The following is a 23,852-nucleotide window of genomic DNA, read 5'->3' as shown; positions in this document are numbered from 1 at the left end:
TGGGGTAGTGTATCTATAATATATTACAAGTCTTCTATATAGTGTACAGTTCCTGTCTACATTAAGCTTATTTCCTGTGTCAGGATTTTTAAATCACACTTTTTGTCAACATTTTATAATGGCAAAATTCTACTTCAATGGCTTTGATTTTAACGGGATGGGGGGGGGTTGGTGTTTGGGATGAGTAGGGCTGGTTGGTGGGAGTAGGAAATCGGGTCAGGAGGACAGCGGGGACCCAAATGGTCCTTGGCATAAAGTTAGCGTTGGGCAAGGGCTTTGGCATTCAGTGCCAGCACAGAGAGGGAGAAACAAGACCGGAGCTGAGGAGACCCAAGGACTCCTTGTGGGGCCTGGGGGGGGGGGGGGGGAAGTACTCCTGCTTCTCCTTGCAAGGATTTCACGTAAATCTTAATTTTCTAAACTTATCACTGCCTCTTCTGACCAGTCAGTGCCTCCCGCCAGGTTTCGCTGGTGGGTTTCACACCGGGCGAGCCTCCCCTGACTTGTGAAAATCACGTTGCGGCATCACCGATGACCTCATCAGGCCATGACATTTGAATTTAAATTAGGCCCTCGCTTGCCTGCAGCTGGAGCATTGGCCGACCTCAAAGTTGAAGATGTGTGTCGCCGGGCATGAACGGTGCAGCCTCCGGCCGGTAAGTAGACTCGGCCTAAACTTAACCACTCCCATGCACCGTTCTCACTGGAAGAGTGGGGTTAAAATCGAGGCCAATGTGTCAACATTTTATAATGGTGAAAATCCTATTTCAGTCATGCTGCAGTTGTAGGCCTCCTGCAACTGGTATGATGCACTCAGGTGTGTCTGCTATTTTCTTTCTTCACCCAATTTTGAGTAATTTTCTGTGTTTATCGGGTTTAGGGTACTGGGGACCTTTTTTGTAGTGGTCTCCCCTACCAGCCCAATCCATTTGTAGCTGCTCAGTTTTGGGCCTACTCATTCCCCACCTGCCCTGTGTAATCTGGCCTTATGCCTACCATTAGTAATTTATTAAGTCTTGCATATGCCCCCCACTTCCTGTAATTACTCATGCGATCATTCTTTCCCCTACCTCCACCACCTGTGCCCCAGCTTGACGTTGGTAGCATTTCTCCCACTTATCTCCATTGCCACCTTTACCCACCCTCTAAACCTCTGATCAGCTCACTGCTGTAAAACAGGTTAGAACATTGGGTAGTGAGTTATCTGTGTTCTAGGTGTTGAGAATAAAAATAGAATATATCAGTACAGTAACAAATTCTCCATTACACCATTGTCAAACATATTGTGAAAATGAGTTCAAATTTGAAAATATCTAACACACCCACAATATTCTTCAATAAAAACACAAATTTATGACCATAAATTAATGGTCTTGATATATTGTGTGTTACATGGGTTAATAGTTTATCCTATGACTCTGCACAATGCCACAGAGATCGAGTATATTGTGCATCTAATGTGTTTCTTCCAGCATACTTCAGGTGTCAGCAACAAATCTCAATTAAACAAGTAGGGTACGTCCCCTATCAGCAAGTTTTAGCAAGAATGAAAACGACCAATCCTGAAGTTCAAAAGCTTATGAATGAAAGGGCAGTCAGCAATTGCTTAAAGTATTTGGAAGTTCTGTTGGCTGCCGTTTTTCTTTTTATTGATCAGTTGAGCATTTGCTACTGGAAATAATGTTTGGAACAAATGAAGCCATAACGAATTACATTCACAAGAAAATTATTAAACTTACCTATATAATAGCATTTTCTCTCCAATTTCAATTGGTAGCTTTTGTCCAAGAGAAGACGCCCAGCCGATTGCTGTCAGTTGAAGCAATTAACCTGGGTAGCACCCTGTATGCACCTACACTTATAATTTCCAGAAACTCTTATGATAGCAAGACTGCACATTCAGAGCATGCCAGGACTTGGTTTTTATACCTTGCCTTGTCCTGCACTCGACTGATGGAAAATTGCTGCAGACCACCCCTTCCCCGTTTTAAAATTAGATGAATGTATTTGAACAATAGCTTCAAAGTTCTTTAGGATCTTAAAATGCAGCAACTACCCACAAAGTAGATCCATTTTTACAAGAAGCAACTGTTATGTGCTTGGAATACATAAAGGAAATTCAGGTGTTAATTGTTTCTGCTGCCACACAACTTTCTGTCCATTTTATTACAGGGAATATTTTTCAGCTGCTTCTAATTCTTGTCAAAGCACTGAGCGTCCCCTATTTTAGAACATTATTTCTGCTGAGAATTAATAAGTGAATGTAATTGTTGCAAAGTTTTTGAAAAGGTTATCCCAATGACTGCAATATAAACCAATATGTTCAGAGGTAGGTTTTGTGTGGAAATTCTTAATATCGTTAATTACACTTATCCATAATTCCTGGCAGGATAAGTGCGCAAGCATTTTGGCCGGAGTAAGACACGGCCGATGTAACGCATAGTGTTCCTTAATGTATTTGGACACCGATGCTCTCCACACACTTGACCAAATAGTCAGCAGAAATGGTATCAGCAAAACAGCTTTGAAGTAATGCATTTTCCTCATTATTTCTTGAGTTATCGTGTTTGTCTAAAACTGGTCTTTACTTTCAGCACTGCAATATCAAAGAATGGCTTTTGGTAAGTTGAACACTAGAATAGTTCCTTTTTTAAAAACTTCAGTTCATTCCCTCATAACCTCTTGAAGCAATTATCAGTAATATTTACCAACTCGATTTGGTAATTATCTACTAAAATAAAATTAGTGTTTGTCTTGCTATCTACAGTCAACTCAGTGACTTCAAATCACTTTTCAAAATTGCATTGAGAATTTTGTATTGGGGTTACTTTGTTTTAAAATTCTTCCACTGTAGAGTAATGGTTTTGTTTTGCTCGTACTAAAAAGAAAAACAATTCAATGTTTCATACTCAACTATTTTATCAATCTGTTTATTTTAAAACTGTTAGATGCTGCTGTTGGTTTAACAAACCGTTTTAACAGATTTTCACAGGACTTGGTAAGATGGCTTCTAATGGTTAGAAATTGGGGTGGTTCTTGAAAGTGGTGGACTTGGTTTTTTTTAAAAATACTAACCCCTCTTTAAATCTGCTCCTTTGTCTTAAACTAGCCATAATTTGCTCTTAATCTTTTCATTATATAAACTATCAACGTTATACATCAAAGGCCAGCATTTGTAGATCGGAAATCAGAGGCGCAAGATAATGGAAAAGGCAATTTGGATGTGTAGATTTTTAGCTGTGATGGATATAAATACATGGGTAAAATTTACTCCATGTGAGGAGGAATATGATTTAAGAAGGTTGAAAAAAATCACCATAATGGAAATTTCTAGAACAGAAAATTAAAAACTGGATTAGCACCTAACATGTCTGTTAATTTTTTGACAAAGAAACAATCAGTACTTCAGAACAATTTTCATCCCTGAATATGAGGAGTTTGATTTGATCGAACACACATTTGGGGGAAAAAAAACACACAAGGACTTTTTTCTTTATTTAGGACTAACTTGTTTTTGTATGTTAAATCTTATACAGCCAATTCCTCTTGGAAGTTATGTATCACTGTCAGTAAATAGATTGGCTTGCATTTGCAACTTATGTAACCTTCAACTCAGTTTTGTGCTGTTTGGTTTTGAGAGTACTGCAAAAACTCCATTCAAGTCACTGTTCCAGTTGAAGAGCTGTATGAAGGTCAGTGAAGGGAGTTCTAATGCTTTCACATCTTCATGTAGAAATGAAGTCAAAGTAAAAATATCTTTAATGGAATTTTGAATCAAATTTAGATTAGGTGTCTCCAAATGACCAAGTTGACCCAACAAATCTCTCTTTTTGGGTGCATTTAATATGTATGAATGTTTATATTTTTGAGTTGTTGCAAGTAGTACAATACTGCAGAAATTGTTCCATAATTAAATAAGAACACATTAGACATTTTTTGCAGTTATTATCACATGAAATGTCCCCTTTGAAAAAACTACAAAAGCGATTGTTAAGGTTAAAAAAGTGAAACTGTATATTTGTGCATTTGCAAATCATTTTGCTATGAATGGGGTTAACCATATTTCGGCCATGGATAAAATAGCATTTCAGTCTGTTAAAACATTATGGAAAGGGACTGTGAAAAGACAGATTTTTCTTAGTGGACAGTTCCCAATACACATGCAGATATCTTCTGAGACATTTTTTGTTTTTGCTAGAGAAACATAAAAATTTAGGACCATTAAAGTTAGTAGCAATAGGTTGCTATAACATTGGCATCTAGTAGATTGCTAAATGAAAAACATTGCACAAATATTTTTCATGCAGTACACATTGAGATGGTGAGTGCTGTGGTGTATGTGCTATGAGATGTATTTGGTTATGGGATTGTTGCAAACTTACAAAAACAACTAATGTATGTTGAGATTCCTGTTTAAAATTGCAAATAGCCAATGAATTTGTTTAATTGGCAACATAGATTCTTACTCAGTTACAAGTAAGACAACTTAGAAATGAGAGTACAAAAAGAGAGTATGAAAAGAAACTTGCAAGGGATACTAAAACCAATATGAAGAACTTTTATAGTTACATTAGGAAAAAGAGGGTGGTCAGGAGCAGCGTTGGCCCCTTAAAAACTGAGTGAGGATATTGTCATTGACAATGGGGAAATGGCGGACATGTTGAATGATTACTTTGCGTCAGTATTTACAGTAGAAAAAGAGGATTGCATGCCGGAAATCCCAAGAAAACTAATATTGAATCGGGAACAGGGACTCGATTTAAAATTAATATAAGTAAAGCAACAGTAATGAAGAAAATAATAGCACTAAAGAGTGACAAATCCCCAGGACCAGATGGTTTCCATCCCAGGGTTTTAAAGGAAGTAGGTGAGCACATTGCAGATACCCTATCTATAATCTTTCAAAGTTCTCTAGATTCAGGAACTGTCCCTCTGGATTGGAAAATTGCACATGTCACTCTGCTTTTTAAGAAAGGAGAAAGAGGGAGAGCAGGGAATTATAGACCAGTTAGCCTAACATCTGTTGAGGGGAAATTGCTGGAGTCTATAATTAAGGATAGGGTGACTGAACACCTCGAGAATTTTCAGTTAATCAGAGAGAGCCAGCATGGATTTGTGAAAGGTAGGTCGTGCCTGACAAACCTGATTGAATTTTTTGAAGAGGTGACTAAAGTAGTGGATAGGGGAATGTCAATGGATGTTATTTATATGGACTTCCAGAAGGCATTTGATAAGGTCCCACATAAGAGACTGTTAGCTAAGATAGAAGCCCATGGAATCGAGGGAGAAGTACGGATTTGGTTAGGAAGTTGGCTGAGCAAAAGGCGACAGAGAGTAGGGATAATGGGAAGGTACTCACATTGGCAGGATGTGACGAGTGGAGTCCTGCAGGGATCTGTCTTGGGGCCTCAATTATTCACTATTTATTAACGACTTCGATGAAGGCATAGAAAGTCTCATATCTAAGTTTGCCGATGACACAAAGATTGGTGGCATTGTAAGCAGTGTAGATGAAAACATAAAATTATAAAGCAATATGGATAGATTAGGTGAATGGGCAAAACTGTGGCAAATGGAATTCAATGTAGATAAATGTGAGGTCATCCACTTTGGATCAAAAAAAGATAGAACAGGGTACTTTCTAAATGGTAAAAAGTTAAAAACAGTGGATGTCCAAAGGGACCTAGGGGTTCAGGTACATAGATCATTGAAGTGTCATGAACAGGTGCAGAAAATAATCAATAAGGCTAATGGAATGCTGGCCTTGATATCTAGAGGACTAGAGTACAAGGGGGCAGAAGTTATGCTGCAGCTATACGAAACCCTGGTTAGACCACACCTGGAGTAATGAGAGCAGTTCTGGGCACCACACCTTCGGAAGGACATATTGGCTTTGGAGGGCGTGCAGCGTAGGTTTACTAGAATGATACCCGGACTTCAAGGGTTAAGTTACGAGGAGAGATTACACAAATTGGGGTTGTATTCTCTAAAGTTTAGAAGGTTAAGGGGTGATCTGATCGCAGTTTATAAGATAGTAAGGGGAACGGATAGGGTGGATAGAGAGAAACTATTTCCGCTGGTTGGGGATTTTAGGAGTAGGGGGCACAGTCTTAAAAAATTAGAGCCAGACCTTTCAGGAGCGAGATTAGAAAACATTTCTACACACACAAAGGGTGGTAGAAGTTTGGAACTCTCTTCCGCAAACGGCAATTGATACTAGCTCAATTGCTAAATTTAAATACGAGATAGATAGCTTTTTGGCAATCAAAGGTATTAAGAGATATGGGCCAAAGACGGGTATATGGGGTTAGATCACAGATCAGCCATGATCTTATCGAATGGCAGAGCAGGCACGAGGGGCTGAATGGCCTACTCCTGTTCCTATGTTTCCTATGAGGTTTTACCTTCTTTATCAAATAACAACTTATATTTACATAAAGATTTCTATGTAATAGAAGCACCCACAGCATTTCAGAAGAGCTGAAACTGGACATTGAGCAACAAGAAGAATTAGGGAAGTGACCCAAAGCATGATCAGAGGTAAGTTTTGTGGAGGCTTTTGAAACTGGGAGAAAGAGGTAGGGTGTTGGGATTAGGGAGGTTTTTTGGTGTTGGATCAATATAGATGAAGGTTCTCTGTCTGAAGGTGAAGTTTGGTGGGGATAGTGTCAAATAAGGGATAGAGGAAGTTGCAGAGGGAAGGAGAAGTAAAGGCTTGGGATTTGTAGACAGGGACAGGGATTTTAAATTTGATATATTGGGATGATCAGGGAGCGTGACTTAGTCCAGGGTAGGCTGTGTGAGGTGGAGTTTGCAAAAGTTATAATTTATGTATTGTGGATCTTGGGAGAGCATTGAAATAGTTGAGCTGGAGGTGACTGGCATGGAGGGTTTTAGGCAGTGGGAGTTAAGTAGGGTGGAAGCAGGTGATGTTAAGGTGGAAATAAGCCATCTTTGTGGTGGCTAGGATGTGTAACAAGTTCAATTCAGGGTCAAAGGACACTCTGGTCTGAGCATACAGCTGGGAAAGTGATGGAATTTGATTGTGTATAAGGTTTTTGGCTGGAGCTGAACAGGATGATAATGGAACATAGTGATGGGGACAATGAATTGCAGTAAGGCAGAGGGTATAGAATCATAGGTTACAGCACAGAAGGAGGCCAATTGGCCCATCGAGTCTGCGCCGGCTCTTTGCAAGAGCAATTCAGCTAGTCCCACTCCCCCGCTCTATCCCCGTAGCCCTGAAAATGTTTTTCTTTCAAGTACTTATCCAGTTCCCTTTTGAAGGCTATGATCGAATCTGCCTCCACCACCTCCTCGAGCAGTGCATTCCAGATCTTAACCACTTACTGTGTTTTAAAAAAAAAAGTTCTCCCTCGTGTCACCTATGGTTCTTTTGCTAATCACTTTAAATCTATGTCCTCTGGTTCTTGACCCTTCCGCCAATGGGAACTGTTTCTCTCTATCGACTCTGTCTAGACCCTTCATGATTTTGAATACCTCCATCAAATCTCGCAACCGTCTCTGTCCCAAGAGAACAACCCCAGCTTCTCCAGTCTACCACGTAACTAAAGCCCCTCATCCCTGGAATCATTCTAGTAAACCTGTAAGGCCTTCACATCTTTCCTGATGTGCGGTGCCCAGAACTGGACACAATATTCCAGTTGTGGCCGAACCAGTGTTTTGTAAAGGCTCTTCATGACTTCCATACTTTTGTACTCTATGCCTCTATTTATAAAGCCCAGGATCCTGTATGCTTTTTTAACCGCTTTCTCAACCTGCCCTGCCACCTTATGTGCACAGTACCCCCAGATCTCTCTGTTCCTGTACCCCTTTTAGAATTGTGCCCTCTAGTTTATATTGCCTCTCCTCGTTCTTCCTACCGAAATGTATTACTTCACATTTTTCTGCGTTAAATTTGACCTGCCACGTGTCCGCCCATTCCACCAGCCTGTCTATATCTCTTGAAGTGTATCACTATCCTCCTCACTGTTATTACCCTTCCAAGTTTTGTCCTGTTCTCCAGTCCTTTGGTACCACCCCCGTATCTACAGATGTTTGGAAGATTATGGCCAGTACCTCTGCAATTTCCACCCTTACTTCCCTCAGCAACCTAGGATGCATCCCATCTGGACTGGGTGACTTTTCTACTTCAAGTACAGCTAGCCTTTCTAGTACCTCCTCTTCATCAATTTTTAGCCCATCCAGTATCTCAACTATATCTTTCTTAACAGAGGCTCTGGCAGCATCATCTTCCTTGGTAAAGACAGCTGCAAAGTCCTGATTTCGTACCTCGGCCATCCCCTCTTCCTTCATGAGTAGATCTCCTTTTATGGTTCCTAAAGCACAGAAAGGTGGGGCGAGGGGCAGTGGAGAAGGAGGGTGGAGAGCAGAGCACTCCATTTTGAAATTAATACTGTTGGGCGTAATGAACATTTAGCATTGTGATGCACTGGGTGACGCTGATGGTCCATGCTGAACCTTTCCATTTAAGCAAGATCCAGGTAGAATACAATGCAAACTGGGAAATGCAGCAATATTCAAGTCACAGAAAAAGGGGCAGTCGCATGCAGGGGAACCTTTATAGGGGGATTTCCTAACATCCAATAGCTCAGTTATTTTTTCAGCATTTTTTTTGCATGTGTTATATTTATAGCGGGGGGGGGGGCGGGGAGATATGCTCAACCTGGTTAGAAATGAAGATGGCTGCTGAAACTACTTTGCAAAAGCTATATGGGTCATTTGAGTTGCTGGGTTTGAAAAACTTGATTGGATGAAGGTGTGTTTGATCTTGAATGGTCATATTACGTTTTCCCAGCTCTAGGTATTTTAGAAAAGCAGCATGATTACCTGAAAAGATCCTGTTTGCTTAACCAAATCATTTAAGGTATGACATTCAGATTTTAAATGTTACATACAGATTTGAAATGTGGTGTATGCCACATGCAAAGCTTCCATTGTATTGATTTTTGATTACACTTAGATTGAGTTGGAAATTTTATAAGAACAGGGGTTAAATGCTAAGTTGTATTACTAGAGACACTGACTTATCAGTATTCTGGGCAGCACTGATATCTGGGAGCACTAAGGAGAGATTCTAAGAGCACTAGGATGGAACCTGGGAGAACATAAATTTGCTGCTTAAAATGAATGGACAAGTATATAAAAAGGAAGAGGGTAGCTAAAGTAAACATTGGTCCCTTAGAGGATGAGACTGGGGAAATAATAATGGAAAACAAGGAAATAGCAGAGGAATTGAACAGATATTTTATATCTGTCTTCACAGTAGAAGACACTAATAAACCAATAATAGTAGACAATCAAAGGGCAAAGGGGAGCGAGGAACTAAAAACTATCACCAGAGCCAAAGTACTAGGTAAACTAATGGGTCTAAAGGCTGACAAGTCCCCTGGACCAGATGGCTTGTATTCGAGGGTCTCAAAGGAAGTGGCTTCAGAGATAGTGGATGCATTGGTTGTAATCTTCCAGAATTCACTAGATTCTGGAAAGGTCCCAGCGGATTGGAAAAAAAAAGGATTGGAAAACCGCAAACGTAACACCCCTATTCAAGAAAGGATTGAGACAGAAAGCAGGTAACTATAGACCAGTTAGCTTAACATCTGTCATTGGGAAAATGCTAGAATCCATTATTGAGGAAGTAGTAGCAGAACATTTGGCGATTCATAATAAAATCAAGGAGAGTCAACATGATTTTATGAAGGGGAAATTGTGTTTGACAAATTTATTACAGTTCTTTGAGGAAGTAACGGACAGGGTGGATAAAGGTGAACCAGTGGATACAGTATATTTGGATTTCCAAAAAGCATTCGATAAGGTTACTGCACAAGATAAGAGCCTATGGTGTTGGGGGTAATATACTGGCATGGATAGAGGATTGGCTAACTAACGGAAAGCAAAGAGTCGGGATAAAAGGGTCATTTTCAAAATGGCAATCTGTAACTAGTGGGGTGCCGCAGGGCTCGGTGCTGGGGCCTCAACTATTTACAATATATATCAATGACTTGGATGAAGGAACAGTGTATTGTGGTCAAATTTGCTGATTATACAAAGATAGGTGGAAAAGCAGGTTGCGAGGAGGACACAGTGTCTGCAAAGGGATATTGACAGGTTAAGCGAATGGGCAAAAATTTGGCAGATGGAATATAATGTGGGAAAATGTGAAGTCATCCACTTTGGGAGGAAAAATAAAAAAGCAAAATATTATTTGAATGGAGAAATACTACAAAATGCTGTGGTGCAGAGGGATCCGGGTTTCCTCGTACATGAAACACAAAAAGTCAACATACAGGTGCAGCAGGTAATCCGGAAGGCAAACGGAATATTGGCCTTTATTTCTAGGGGCATGGAGTATAAAAGCAGGGAAGTCATGCTACAACTTGCATCGGAGGCAGTTCAGAGAACATAGGAAGTGGAGTAGGCCATTCAGCCCCTTGTGCCTGTTCTGCCATTTGATAAGATCATGGCTGATCTGTGATCTAACCCCATATACCCACCTTTGGCCCATATCCCTTAATACCTTTGATTGCCAAAAAGCTATCTATCTCATATTTAAATTTAGCAATTGAGCTAGTATCAATTGCCGTTTGCGGAAGAGAGTTCCAAACTTCTACCACCCTTTGTGTGTAGAAATGTTTTCTAATCTTGCTCCTCTAATTTTTAGACTGTGCCCCCTACCCCTAGAATCCCCAACCAGCGGAAATAGTTTCTCTCTATCCACCCTATCCGTTCCCCTTAATATCTTATAAACTTCGATCAGATCACCCCTTAACCTTCAAAACTCCAGAGAATACAATCCCAATTTGTGTAATCTCTCCTCGTAACTTAACCCTTGAAGTCCGGGTATCATTCTAGTAAACCTACGCTACACTCCCTCCAAAGCCAATATGTCCTTCTGAAGGTGCGGTGCCCAGAACTGCTCACAGTACTTCAGGTGTGGTCTAACCAGGGTTTTGCATAGCTGCAGCATAACTTCTGCCCCCTTGTACTCTAGTCCTCTAGATATAAAGGCCAGCATTCCATTAGCCTTATTGATTATTTTCTGCACCTGTTTATGATCCTTCAATGATCTATGTACCTGAACCCCTAGGTCTCTTTGGACATCCACTGTTTTTAACTTTTTACCATTTAGAAAGTACCCTGTTCTATCCTTTTTTGATCCAAAGTGGATGACCTCACATTTATCTACATTGAATTCCATTTGCCACAGTTTTGCCCATTCACCTAATCTATCCATATCGCTTTATAATTTTATGTTTTCATCTACACTGCTTACAATGCCACCAATCTTCACTAGGTTGATTCCGGGTATGGAAGGGTTGTCTTATGAGGAAAGATTGAACAGGTTGGACCTATACTCATTGGAGCTTAGAAGAATAAGAGGAGATCTTATTGAAACATACAAGATTCTGAGGGTACTCGATAGGGTAGATGCTGAGAGAATATTACCCCTCATGGGGGAACCTAAAACTAGGGGGCATAGTCTCAGAATAAGGGGTCACCCGTTTAAAATGGAAATGAGGAGGAATTTCTTCTCCCAGAGGGTCGTGAATCTTTGGAATTCTTTACCCCAAAAAGCTGTGGAGGTTGAGTCATTGAATACATTCAAGGCTGAGATAGACAAATTTTTGACCAGCAGTTGAGTCAAAGGATATGGGGAAAAGGCAGGAAAGTGGAGTTGAGGTAAAAATCAGATCAGCCATGATCTTATTGAATGGCGGAGCAGGCTCAAAGGGCCAAATGGCCTACTCCTGCTCCTATCTCTTATGGTTTTATTGACAGAGAATCATCGGCTGGGGGTGCACAATTTTCTGATAGGCTCTCCCAGCGTGTGCCAGGAATGTAGAAGTGGAAAATTTGTGCCCTTTGGTATCTCCACCATCACCACTTACCTCATCATTAGCTGGTTCCTCTCTTTGTTTCTCTTGAAGCATTTAAAATTAATGGAAGATTACAGGCTGGAGATGCACAATTTCTTGATATTTATTCCTAGCATGTCAGGAGTACAGAAACAGAAAATTTCAAATATGTTTGCAAATTATTAGTGAGCTTCCAAACTTCTGTAGTCTTTAATATTACATAAATTTGCCCCAAAAATGACTTCAAAATGCTCAAAAGTTCATTTAAGCAGTTCCAATTTTTATATGAAAGATTTCTTTGGCCTCAGATGGTTCAGGAGAGATTTTTTAAATATCTACACTCGAGGTCATTGAAGTGCATTCCGTTTGGCCAACAAAGAAACCATAAGTGTTGCCTCTCACAGCTGCTCTTTGTGAAGAGTTCATAACAGAAAAGCGCAATTGTTATCATAATAAATGCAGAGTGGGTTGCAGCATTCTGTCTCGGAATATATTGAACATTTCCATGTCTGGCTTTGTTGTTGGGGAAAGCCCATTTTAGAAGTGTCAACATTTACCTACAGTATCAGTAACACCTGTCGGTGCCACTGTGATTGGGACTTGTAATGGCAAAAGACCCGTTAGGTAAAGTTAGTTCAAAGCACTTTGGAACTGTCTTTTTGGCCTTAAGGTGAGCATGTGTCTAAATATATGCAGCTCCATTTAAAAATGCACTGAATGGCAATGAAGAATAAATCTTTATGTAGAAAAGTCTACCTAAAGTATCAACGGCATTGGAAATGGAGTCACGTGAAACCTATCCTTAAATAGAGGAAGGAGTCATTGGCAGACTGTAACCCATCCTTTCACTTTCTGGTCTGATCTCATAGCTAGAGTTTGCATCCACATATTCCCAGAGCTTGCCTACCCTGCCATTGATCTTTACATGCCTCAAACCGTCACTCCTGTTGACTGACTGACTGTTCAGGTTGGTCCTCGCTCCCTGTATCAACTAATGGACATCCCCGACAGACTTTTCCAATTCCTCCTCCATCCCTCTTCCCTTGTTTCTCCCCCAAACCCTCCTTTCCACTCGTCCCTTTCTTTCTCCACCCCCCCCCCCCACCCCCCAAACCCTTGCTCCTAGTCTGTGTGGCTGTCTGTCTCTCCTCTCACCACACCCACCCCCCCCAAAACTTTTCCTGCTTGAAATAAACCTCACCACCAACTCCATCCCCAACCTGGCCACAATCTCGGGCTGAGCCAGACTGTTGGCAGCCTCAGCATCCTATTTTATTTAAGAACATGACTCTTGGGTTTGAGTTCTAGCTGCAATAGCTGAGGTAATTGGTTAAAAATTGCCATGTTTTCTAGTTGATTATAGTTGAGGTTGTATAAGATTGTGCTGTTTAGGCATGGGAGTACAGAGTTCCTACAGCCTTAGGAGAGTAGTGATGTCCTGCTATGGGTAGGTTTGCAATGCATTATCTATATACATTTGATCAACACTGGTTTTACCGGGTGAATGAAGTACACACACATCTTTGAATTACGCCACTAGAAATATTTAAATTTGCCAGAATAGTGCTGCTAACCAATTCAGTCATGCAAAATTTTAATGTGTTTTTGTGTCTGTCTCGCCTCCTCGATTCCCTCACATTTTCTTGCCTGAAATAAAAACTTTGAGAATTAGTTCTTTAGTTTCTTTCAAAATGCTTTTGAAATATCATTGGCAAGATCATATTGTAAGAGTGCTAATCCGTGCTGATGACTTGCTTCAATCAGTAGCTGTACAATTTATAACCACTTTTGAACAGAATTGGCGGTGGTAGCATAATAGAAAGTGTAGGCTTAAAAGGGTCTTCAGTGTGTTAAGATTTTAAGAAACCCTACTGATCCAGTCAGTGCTGGACTTGATGCAACTTCCATTGTTTCATGAAATTCTTCGGCATTTGAAAACAGGATTGAAAGAAGTAGAACGACTTGTTCCTGCTGAACATTTTGGGAAGAATGAAGAGCCAATTCAACCATCTGTGCACACAACCATAGAAACAGGTAATTTGGGATTCCATTAAGTTAACGTGCATGTGGGTGGATACTTATCAAAATGATCATCTGGAGATAAACAAGCTTATCTTCATAGAGTAAAGATGTTTGGCAGCTTTTTTTGAATGTGAGTGGGTGGAATAGCAAGGTGGGTAAACTAATTGTACCTGCATTATGAAGTGGTAAAACTGAAGTTTGAAAAATGACTAACATAGTAATTTAGTGGACTACAATACAAAATGAACTCATTAACCTTATTACTGCAACACTGGAAAAAAAGAGCTAAAATATCTAAATGCCAACTTCAAGCCTTAAAGACCAACTCTTTGTCAAGATGTTTTTTTTTCTCCCTCCCATCTTTATTAAACAGGTTACCTGTAAAGGTTAATGGGATCTTGCTAACAGCAGCTGCTATGAGCAAATTGAAGACCCTAGTAAATATGTTTTTTTTCTGAGATGAGCAGCAAGAGGGACATTTTACACTAATTGTGCTTTTTTTAAAAAAAAACTTGCCCTGTTTTGTCATGAGCTGACCCAATATAGCTATAATGTGCTTTTATATGAAAAAAAACTGATTTGCACCAAACTGAATTGCAGCAGCTACTGTTACATTAAAATTAAGTGTAAAAGGCCACTCATTGTGTAATAGTTGTAATTTTAACTCTCATAGCATATTTCACCTGTTTTTGCGAAAGAACAGTTGATTGCTTCTCATTTAATATCTTGAATTTGTTCCTAATTGAAGCCTTACATGAGGTCTGTACATATGTTTTAGAATTCTGAGCTAAAATGGCTTGTCTAGAATTAGCCTTCATTTTTGAAGACTTGATGTGAAAAATGAGTTTAGCACTTTTTCCATTACACCACTAAGTAGGCTTAGTGGATTGTTTACATATTCTTTGAATCCCATTGAAATTTCACTATTGACAAAGTTGTTTTGGTTATTCAGGTCCTCTCTACTTTTAGGATCTTAATATTTTTCCTTATCATTTAGATTATTTTTGGTTTTACCAGCTGAATGATTTCTGCATTCTACCTACATTTTAGTTTCAGTTCACACTTAATCCTCCTGTCAGCTCCCACCCTTCTGCTTGCCCTTGCTTCATGTACCATGAATAATAGCCCTCCACCCCCAAATAATGATTTTGTGCAGCCACTTACTTGCCTAACGGATTGCTGTCTAATGGCTTGCCTTGCACTGACATTCAATAATAGAAGCCAATAATTGCATTGATGCTCTTTTTCCTAGTTTCTACTGATAATTGCTTCTTCAATTTCCCCTTCTGTTGTTATTCAACCCTTTGATGGCTTTTAATTATCTTTACTAATAATGCTACTCATCCACTTAATAAATAGATCTCTCTATCCTAAGCATATTATACCTTCATGGCTCCAAATCCAGCCCATATTCTGTTTGCAGCCATATTTCTGTAATAGCCGAATGCTCACTAAATATGCATCTAATTCCAAAATGTATTCCAAATATACTCGCACTAGTACAAAAGCATTTAAGCCAATTCTTCAACACCACCTTATCTGTAATTTGCTCCTTCTGTTATATGTTGTGTTGCTATCATTTCCATAAACATTATTTCCTCCTGTCTCTTGCTCAGCCCCAATTATTTGCTCATCTACATTCAGCAGAGGGCATAGGGCTTGTCACCAGTAGAAGTGGAAGGAATTTCTCTGGTAGGTAGAGAGCATAGGAACAATTCAGGAGTGCCATTCACCTCCCTAAACTGATTAACAAAATTATGACTATAATGACTTTTCAAAATAATCCAGCCTGGGATCAGCTAACTCAGTGCAGATATGGGAATCTTCCTGATTTGTGTGGCTCAGTAAATACCAAGCAGTGGACATAGCGATTTGTGGTAAAGGAAATAAAGCATTTTTTTCTCGATACAAGCTATCATATTAAGATGTGTTTAAGTACAGGTGTATTTAAGTTGAAGTAGTTTCTGTACGAAAATACATTATTTTAGAGGCTGAAAAAGAACTTAAACTGATGCAAGCAGGCTCAGGAGGCTTTCATACCCATTCTGGATAGGTTTTTCCTCTTCAGAGTATCATATTCCAGAACATGAGCAAGACCAATACAGATTTAAGATATAAAATCATTAAGGTATAAAACCTGCTGTATCTTTAGGTATCACTATAGATTTGCTGCTTCTCACTAAAGTAGTGCTGTCATACGAAGAATTGAAAGATCGTGGAATGTTAGGATTTTACTGCCTGCTCGTGCTCTCTCTCGCTTGCTCTCTTTCTCCCCTCGCACCCCCCCCAATCTGTATTTTTCAGGCATGTTTTCATAAGGACCTTATTTAGAACACCTAAAATAATTATAATCTCAGTTAAAAATATTAAAATAATAGTAATCTTAATCTTCAGAATGAGGATTCAAAGTGTATATGAATTTAACATTTATACACATTTTGGAAGCACAGAGAATATTTTTTTCATTGTTACTTAGAAGAGGCAATTGAAGGGGAAGAACCACCAACAGAGGAAAGGAGAAATGAATTTGAGGGTGATGATTCAGAAGATGCTGAAGCAGGTGAGCTTTCATAAACTATTAGTGTATGAATAGAGGTGAAATAGGTGTGGTGCAAAAATCTCAGTTGTCATCGTATTTCATCAGTGATAAAATCTTGCTGGCGTGCATACAAGAAGCCAACCATTATTTTCCCAAGAGTGAATTAGTGCTTACGCTATAGCTCAGCAGGTTTATACAGTGAGTACATGAACCTTGCAGACCAGCAATATCCCAAGTTAATTTCTGTGCTCCGTACTTGCATTAGCCCTCAGCCAAGACAGTGGTAGAGGCACTATAGCCAAAGCACCTAAGACTATCAGAAATAGGAGCAGGAGTAGGCCATACAGCCCCTCGAGCCTGCTCCGCCATTCAATCAGATCATGGCTGATCTTCGTTAACTCAGCTTTCCCGCCCGATCCCCATATTCCTTGATACCCCTAGAGTCCAAAAATCTATCCATCTCAGCTTTGAATATGTTCAATGACTCAGCATCCACGGCCCTCTGGGGTGGACAATTCTAAAGATTCACAATCCTCTGCGTGAAGAAATTCCTCTTCATTTCAGTCTTAAATGGCCAACCCCTTATCCTGCGACTATGCCCCCTAGTTTTAGACTCTTTCGCCAGGGGAAACAATCTCTCAGCATCTACCCTTTCAAGCCCCCTAACAATCTTATGTTTCAATGAGATCACCTCTCATTCTTCTAAACTCCAGGGAGAACAGGCTCATTCTACTCAACCTCTCCTCATAGGACAACCCTCTCATCCCAGGAGTTAATCTAGTGAACCTTCGTTGTACCGCCTCTAAGGCAAGTATATCCTTCCTTGGGTAAGGAGACCAAAACTGTATGCAGTACTCCAGGTGAGGTCTCACTAAAGCCCTGTACAACTGTAATAAGACTTCCTTACTCTTGTACTCCAACCCACTTGCAATAAAAGCCAACAAACCATTTGCTTTCCTAATTGCCTGCTGTACCTGCATTCTAACTTTGTTTCTTGTACGAGGACACCCAAGCCTCTGGATTTACCGAGGGTAAAATTTAGCCAGGGTTGTTCCTTGTCGCCGGTAACCCCTGCTCAAAAGTGCATGTGATTGTCAGAGAATGCTTCGATCAGTCTCCGCTGTGATGCCTCCTGGTGTCGACTAGCTTGCCAGCACTCACTGTCAAGGCTCATGTATGACTACCTGGGTGACGTACCAGGTGACCAGTAACTCTAACAAAATGTCTTCACTTTCAAGAGAGATGGGGAGAAAATTGGAGGGGAAACTATATAGGAAAGGAAGAACTTGCATTTTTATAACACCTTTCATGTCCTCAGGATATCCCAAAGTGCCTCCCAACCAAAGAAGTACTTTTGAAATGCAGCCACTGTTGTCATGTAGGCAAATGTAGCAGTCAATTTACGCATAGCAAGGTTCCACAAACAGTAATAAGATAGATAACCAGATAATCTGTTTTAGTGGTGGTGATTGAGACATTAGGAGAACTCATCTCTTCTAATAGTGCCATGAGATCTTTTATGTCCAGCTCTCAGGTGGCCTCTGTTTAGCATCTCATACGAAAGACAGCATCTGTGACCATGTAGCACTCCCTCCTGAAGTGTAAACCTAGATAATGTGTCGTATTTCTGGAGTGGGGCTTGAACCCACAACCTTCTGACTTAGGTGAAAAAACTACCACTGAGCCAAGGTTGAGACAATGAAGAAAGATTACCCTGGAGATGGAAAGGGAGGAAGACAAAGTTGGGTAGGGTTTGGGGTTGGCGATGCACTAGACAGTCCTAAAGGAGACATGATGCACATCAGTGAGAGGGAAATGATTGTAGGAAGGCAAGGTAATGAATAATGCAAATGGCATTAGAGGTGTCCAGTGAACGATAAAGAATTGAAAATGAGAAAGAGGAGAGGTTAGAGGCCAAAGTAGAAGGTGAGGGAGATCAGAAGCTTGAAAGTAGTGGGAGGGGGAAAATGAAATTCTAGAGTTCAAATGCTGTGTTTTGGTACTCCAAAGGATGTGTACAACATGAGATCTTGGTTTGATAACCTGCCATCAAGTTCTTTCAAATTGTGAATAGCACAGGCCAAACAGTGTAGAGCACCCTTTACCATAACAAGTTCCCCATATCCCAGATTTAGAAGAGCACCCCATTTTGCAGTGAGTGACATTTTTCATGCCTCACACCAGCATCCTAGAGTGAGACTGCCAGTTTATGGTTTTGTTTTGCAAATTTATGGCCACTAGAAACTGTATTAAGGCTGCCCAAACCCAGAGGTGGCAAAAAGAAGAGACTTAATCCTATAATTTCGGTCCAGATTCAGAGGTGATAAGGCAGTGCATGAATTCACTGCCAACAAGTCCCTGTGTCTTCTCGTTTATTCAGACCTATAGTTTGTTCAGGAAAAACATTCTTATGCAATCTATAAAATAGCCATTCAAGTTATTCTACTGATAAAGAAACACGCACAATTAGTGAGATCTCTGACCTTGTTCCGACTTCTTACCTAAAGTAGAAACTCTGTACCCCAGGCTGTAGAAGACAGAGTCCACTGTACCTAGGGAGTGCCCAGAGAGCATTTTGCTGAGATCACTGAAGATCTAAGCTGGTGGTTGCAAAATAAAATCATTTTAGTTTTTAATCTGTAGAATGTAGCCTTGGTCCTTTCTTTGTGGGCAGTCCATTTAATGCTGCACCATCTCCACTGAATTGTACATACAGGAAATAATGTCACATACAAGAATAAATACAGATGCCCATGGCACTGGTTTGCTTTTGTGCTTTTCATGCTTATTTCTGGGTGATACTGCTGCATTTTGTGTCCTGCTAAATCTGTGCTTGTAGTTCATTTTAAGGTGCTAATAATCAAGGTTTTGCCCTGAATTAGCAGATGAAGTTGAAAATGAAATACTAGAATCGGAACCTGAAGAAGCAGACACTCCAGGTTTGTATTGCATAAAAATTGAATCCCTTATTTAAAGCATTATGAAAATATTTTGTGAAGTAAACAATAGTATTCTTACAGATGAATCTAAAATGATGGAAGAAGAGATGATGTATGAACATGCAGAACCCCCAGGTTAGTGACTGTGTAAATGCTCTGCGCAGATTGGTTTTAATTGGATGTTATATCTTGAGCGATAACCAAATAAGTGTATCTTTCCTACAGAAGAGTCTGAGTATGTGGAAGATGAAACATTGTCTGAAGGAGCAGAGATTCAAGGTACTCCATGCTCTGTTTTATTATATATTTAGTAAAACGCGTGAGTTTTTATTGGAATATGAGCACTACATGGTGTTGGACAATGGAGTAATTAATAGTGACTTTAAAGCTCTTGATTTTTCCCCCACACCACAAATGCATCTTTTTGGCTGTATCACTGTGGAAAGTTGCTAAGCTTGGCACCATGTATTTCTCTTTACCAAGGGAGGGCAAGTTAACAGTTCATTTCATCTATTTGCCCACCCAGCCAGAGAATGGTGCAAGACACAAAGACCTAAAGAAGATAAATATATTTAAAGGATAAACTTGTATATAGTTTGATTAATTTGTCCAATCTAATATTGAGTTAAAGTAGGAGTGTCCACTCTGCAGCACGAGGGCCAAGCCCTGAGAAGCCACCCCATGAAGTGTAGACAGCGTTGTCCTATTTGTACTTGTATTTCTTATTTGCTAATTTGTCATGTTTGGATTTTGAGATAGGAAGTTTGGAAAGAGCTGTTTGTAGTGCTGTTTCCTCATTGATGAATAATTGGCCTCCTCCTCTTCCTCGTCTGTATGGATGTAATTATAAATTTATAAGTTATTCCATAAGATAATAGGATTCAAAGGCATTTATTACCAACAATTACACACATACAATGATAACCATTACTAACAATAATTACACATATGCTTGAGACATTTGCAGTACCAAGTACCAGAGAATTCACCACACCACAGGTTTCGAGCTCGAGGGGGATTGGCTGGCCAAACCTTGTCGAATTCTAAAGTATCTAGTCTAACATCCCTCTTTTTACACCTTTCTTCCACTCTAGCTACATGAGGATCCACATGTTTCAAAGTATTACCTTATCCCATATTTCACTTAATGAATTTTAGTTTTAACAAGAAGGCTTCCGATACACCTTACCAAGGCTTTATCTTGACTGAGTTGTCAATCAAATCATTCAACTGGATGAGTTATCACTTGCCTTGCGCAGATGTGTCCATGGAGGAGTTAATCCCTAGGAGGACAGCTGCTAAAACAAAGAAAGCTTGTAACTGACTGTTTATCAGCTAAAGTCTATATCTGGTAAATGAAACTGACTTTTCTGTTGAATATTTCACTTGAAACAAAACTGATATTTCCAGCCTTCTAACAGAAACCCATTTAAAAAATAAGTTAATATAAAGAATTTAATAGTTTCTTTACACTTACTATTGTCGACCTTATCCACGCTTATGGGGTCAATCACCATGTGTACGCTGGTGACATTTAGCTCTACCTTGCCACCACTTTTCTTGACTACACTGCTTCTGTGCTGTCAGCCTGCTAGTCTGACGTTCAGTCTTGGACGAGCTGTAACTTCCTCCAGCTAAACATTGGGAACACCAAAACCCATTATCTTCAGCTTCCGGCAAAAAATCTGTACCCTCCATCACCTATTTCATCCCCCTCTCTAGTTATTATCTGAGGCTGATCCAGCCTGTTTCTAATCTCTGCGTCCTATTTGGCCCAAGCTGAGCTACTGACTCCGTATTCTCGTACACAATAAAGGCCGCCTACTTCAACCTCCATAACGTTACCTGCCTTTGCCCCTACTTCAGCCCATCTACTGCTAAAACCCTCATTCATCCTTCTGTCACCTCCAGACTCAACTATTCCAATGCTCTTCTGGCTGGCCTCCCATCCACCCTCTGTAAACTTCAGTTCATCCAGAACTCTGCTGGCCATATCCTATCTCTTCCCCCTAAAAAAAACTATGGATGCTGGGTCAATTGAAACTTTCAAGACTGAGATTTTTTGTTAGGCAAGGGTATCAAGGGAAATGGAGCAAAGGCTTCTCCCCTTCTCTTCACGCTACCATTGGTGGGCTATGCCTTTAGTCGCCTAGGCTCATGCTCTGGAATTCCCTCCCCCTCTCCCTTTTAAGACCTTCCTTAAAAACCCACCTCTTCTACCAAACTTTTGGTGAACCCTCCTAATATCCTTTTGCTTGGCATCCATTTTTTCCTTATGTCTCAGTGAAGCACCATGGGACACTTTACTACATTAAGCATGTTGTATAAATGCTTCTTGTTGATGAGGGTATTGACTATAGCCAGCACTCTGTCTATTGTATCCAAGTCATTGATGAGTATGTTACTTTCAGAGGACTCTGGACCTGAAGTTGCAGATGTACCTGAAGACAAAATTCCAGGTAGTTACCTTGTACCATCTCCACAGTAGCTTTTAAAAATGTATGGAAAAGGTCATTAAAATTACTGAAACACTTCTTTTCCCCTTCAGCAGAATCAGAAGTGAGAGAGGAGGAAGTTTATGATAATGCTGTTTCAGGTTTGTGCCTTTACCAGTAAATATATTAACTTTAACAATTGTCCATAATACCCAGTCTATTAACAAAAGGCTATTTATGTTGTAGATGAAGCTGAGCTTGAGCCTGAAGAGGTTGTTCCTGAGCAACATGTTCCAGGTATGTACTGTGTGTATAATTTCAACTAATTGACCTTGGCAGTGATTACAGAGGAATTTTTTTTTAAATAGTTTGGCGTACTTTTCAGTGTATGCTTCAATATGTAACGAGGCCTATTTCAAAATTGCAATTGTTACTGGTATTGATGTAAAAATTGAAAACTGCAGAAACATACTTGCCTACCTTAAATCAACTCGGTATCAACTATTTCTTTGGTACACAATGAGAACTGGTATGGGCTTCACGGAGCAAACTTTGATATGTAATCTTCTCTGCTTATCTCTTCTTCCCCAGCCCTCCCTCCATACCCCTCCCCATCCCAAAGAAAAATCATTGTGAAAGTGTAAATAGGCACCTGGTCTGACACTACATGAAGAAAACTTTTCAACTTTCCTCTGTAGGTAACAAAACACCAGTATGGTGACGTGATGTTGTCTGACTGGTATACTCTGCCTTTTGAGTGGATTACAAAAATCTGAGGTATAAACACTAATTGTGCATTTACCTTATAGCACTGCTGCCAGTGAAGTGGACAGCCCTTCAACCTTTGTGGAAGGTCTGAAAACAAAAAATAGCAGTGACTTTCAAACAGCTGCATAGCCATGGTTTGCAAACAAGCTTGTTGTGTGCCTCTTGGTTTGTGTTGCAGAATCTGTCCTGCAATATAAATGGGGCAGATTCCACATCATGGGAACCCATGGCTATCACAGAAATAATTCTTGAAAGAATTCTGTAATGTAAATGCAGCATAAGTTCTAACTGGTATTGTACCTGAAGCTGCTCTGGATGCTAGAACCAACATAGTATAATATCAACTTGGCTGTTTATTGTAAACTGTCAGATTTGAAACATTTAATTGCCAGTTGGGGGGAAAGTTGCCATTTTTATTGGTAGCCTTAGAGTGGTTTGTTCCTTCCAATTTGAAGAAAATTGGTTCCTAATCTGCCTTCAGGATGCGCCGAACTGTGAACATCCTTCATAAATAAGTTGGGGAGAAATTACTAAGTGCGCTCCTGGTATTTTGCTATGAACGCCGTTCATTACTATATTGTTTAAAAACACAACTACATGAGCTGAATTAGAATGATATATCTACTTGGATGATGTTGCTTTGACCTTCGTTACATTCCACTTGTTACTTTTTTTTCCCTCAGGAATATTTGAATCTGATGTGGAAGAGGATTTATCTGACCAAGTGGACAGTGAAGGTGGAACATTTTGTGCCTGTTTACTTGTTGCAAAGTCTTTTTGTGTTCAGTAGTTGACCGGTTTTATTTACTTCAGATAAGAAGGAACCTAGGTTCCTGGGTTGTTGGTCTTGGATATGCCAAGTGAACATGTTGTTTTGTTAATGGGGCATGTTGAAAATACTATTGTCATTCTTACCACTGTCCCCCTCGGTACCTTTCTATTAAAATGTTGAATTCATGAATAAAGATTCAAAATCAATTGGGAAGTCATACCAACACCATTTCACACTTTTTCATATTTCAGAATGCAATTTATATGTTTAAACCTTTTGAAATCGGTAGTTACTTGTTTTGTGTATGAATCATTTGTTTATTTCACATTTTGTTTTAACGAGGCAAAGCAAGATTGGCAACAGTCTGAGGTGCTGCTGGGTTGGTGGCACAAGGATTTGAACCAGGGTCTGACTACTTGGCACCAGGTTGCTGTAGTTGGATTTAAAAAATAATTGTCCTAAAACAACCCAAGTAGAAAGCCTGCCTCCCGGATTTGGCTT

General features: G+C 39.9%; 1 protein-coding gene across 10 annotated transcripts in view; it reads left to right on the top strand.

The window, feature by feature from the left end:
• The window catches only part of unm_hu7910 (un-named hu7910), a 247,657-nt gene that overhangs the window by 69,050 nt on the left and 154,755 nt on the right, over window positions 1–23,852 (top strand). For 5 of the 10 annotated variants that reach the window (XM_067980165.1, XM_067980164.1, XM_067980166.1 and 2 more), the window contains 9 exons: window positions 13,818–13,910; window positions 16,375–16,458; window positions 19,320–19,376; window positions 19,458–19,511; window positions 19,602–19,655; window positions 21,788–21,835; window positions 21,925–21,972; window positions 22,058–22,108; window positions 23,263–23,316. In XM_067980165.1, coding sequence (XP_067836266.1) covers window positions 13,818–13,910; window positions 16,375–16,458; window positions 19,320–19,376; window positions 19,458–19,511; window positions 19,602–19,655; window positions 21,788–21,835; window positions 21,925–21,972; window positions 22,058–22,108; window positions 23,263–23,316 — 543 coding nt within the window. The remainder of the gene's footprint in view (window positions 1–13,817; window positions 13,911–16,374; window positions 16,459–19,319; window positions 19,377–19,457; window positions 19,512–19,601; window positions 19,656–21,787; window positions 21,836–21,924; window positions 21,973–22,057; window positions 22,109–23,262; window positions 23,317–23,852) is intronic. The other 5 variants (XM_067980168.1, XM_067980162.1, XM_067980161.1 and 2 more) reach the window with 4 other exon arrangements.

The sequence above is a fragment of the Heptranchias perlo genome, chromosome 3 (assembly GCF_035084215.1).
Source record: "Heptranchias perlo isolate sHepPer1 chromosome 3, sHepPer1.hap1, whole genome shotgun sequence".
Taxonomy (NCBI): domain Eukaryota; kingdom Metazoa; phylum Chordata; class Chondrichthyes; order Hexanchiformes; family Hexanchidae; genus Heptranchias; species Heptranchias perlo.
This window is presented reverse-complemented; position numbering and strand designations above follow the sequence as displayed.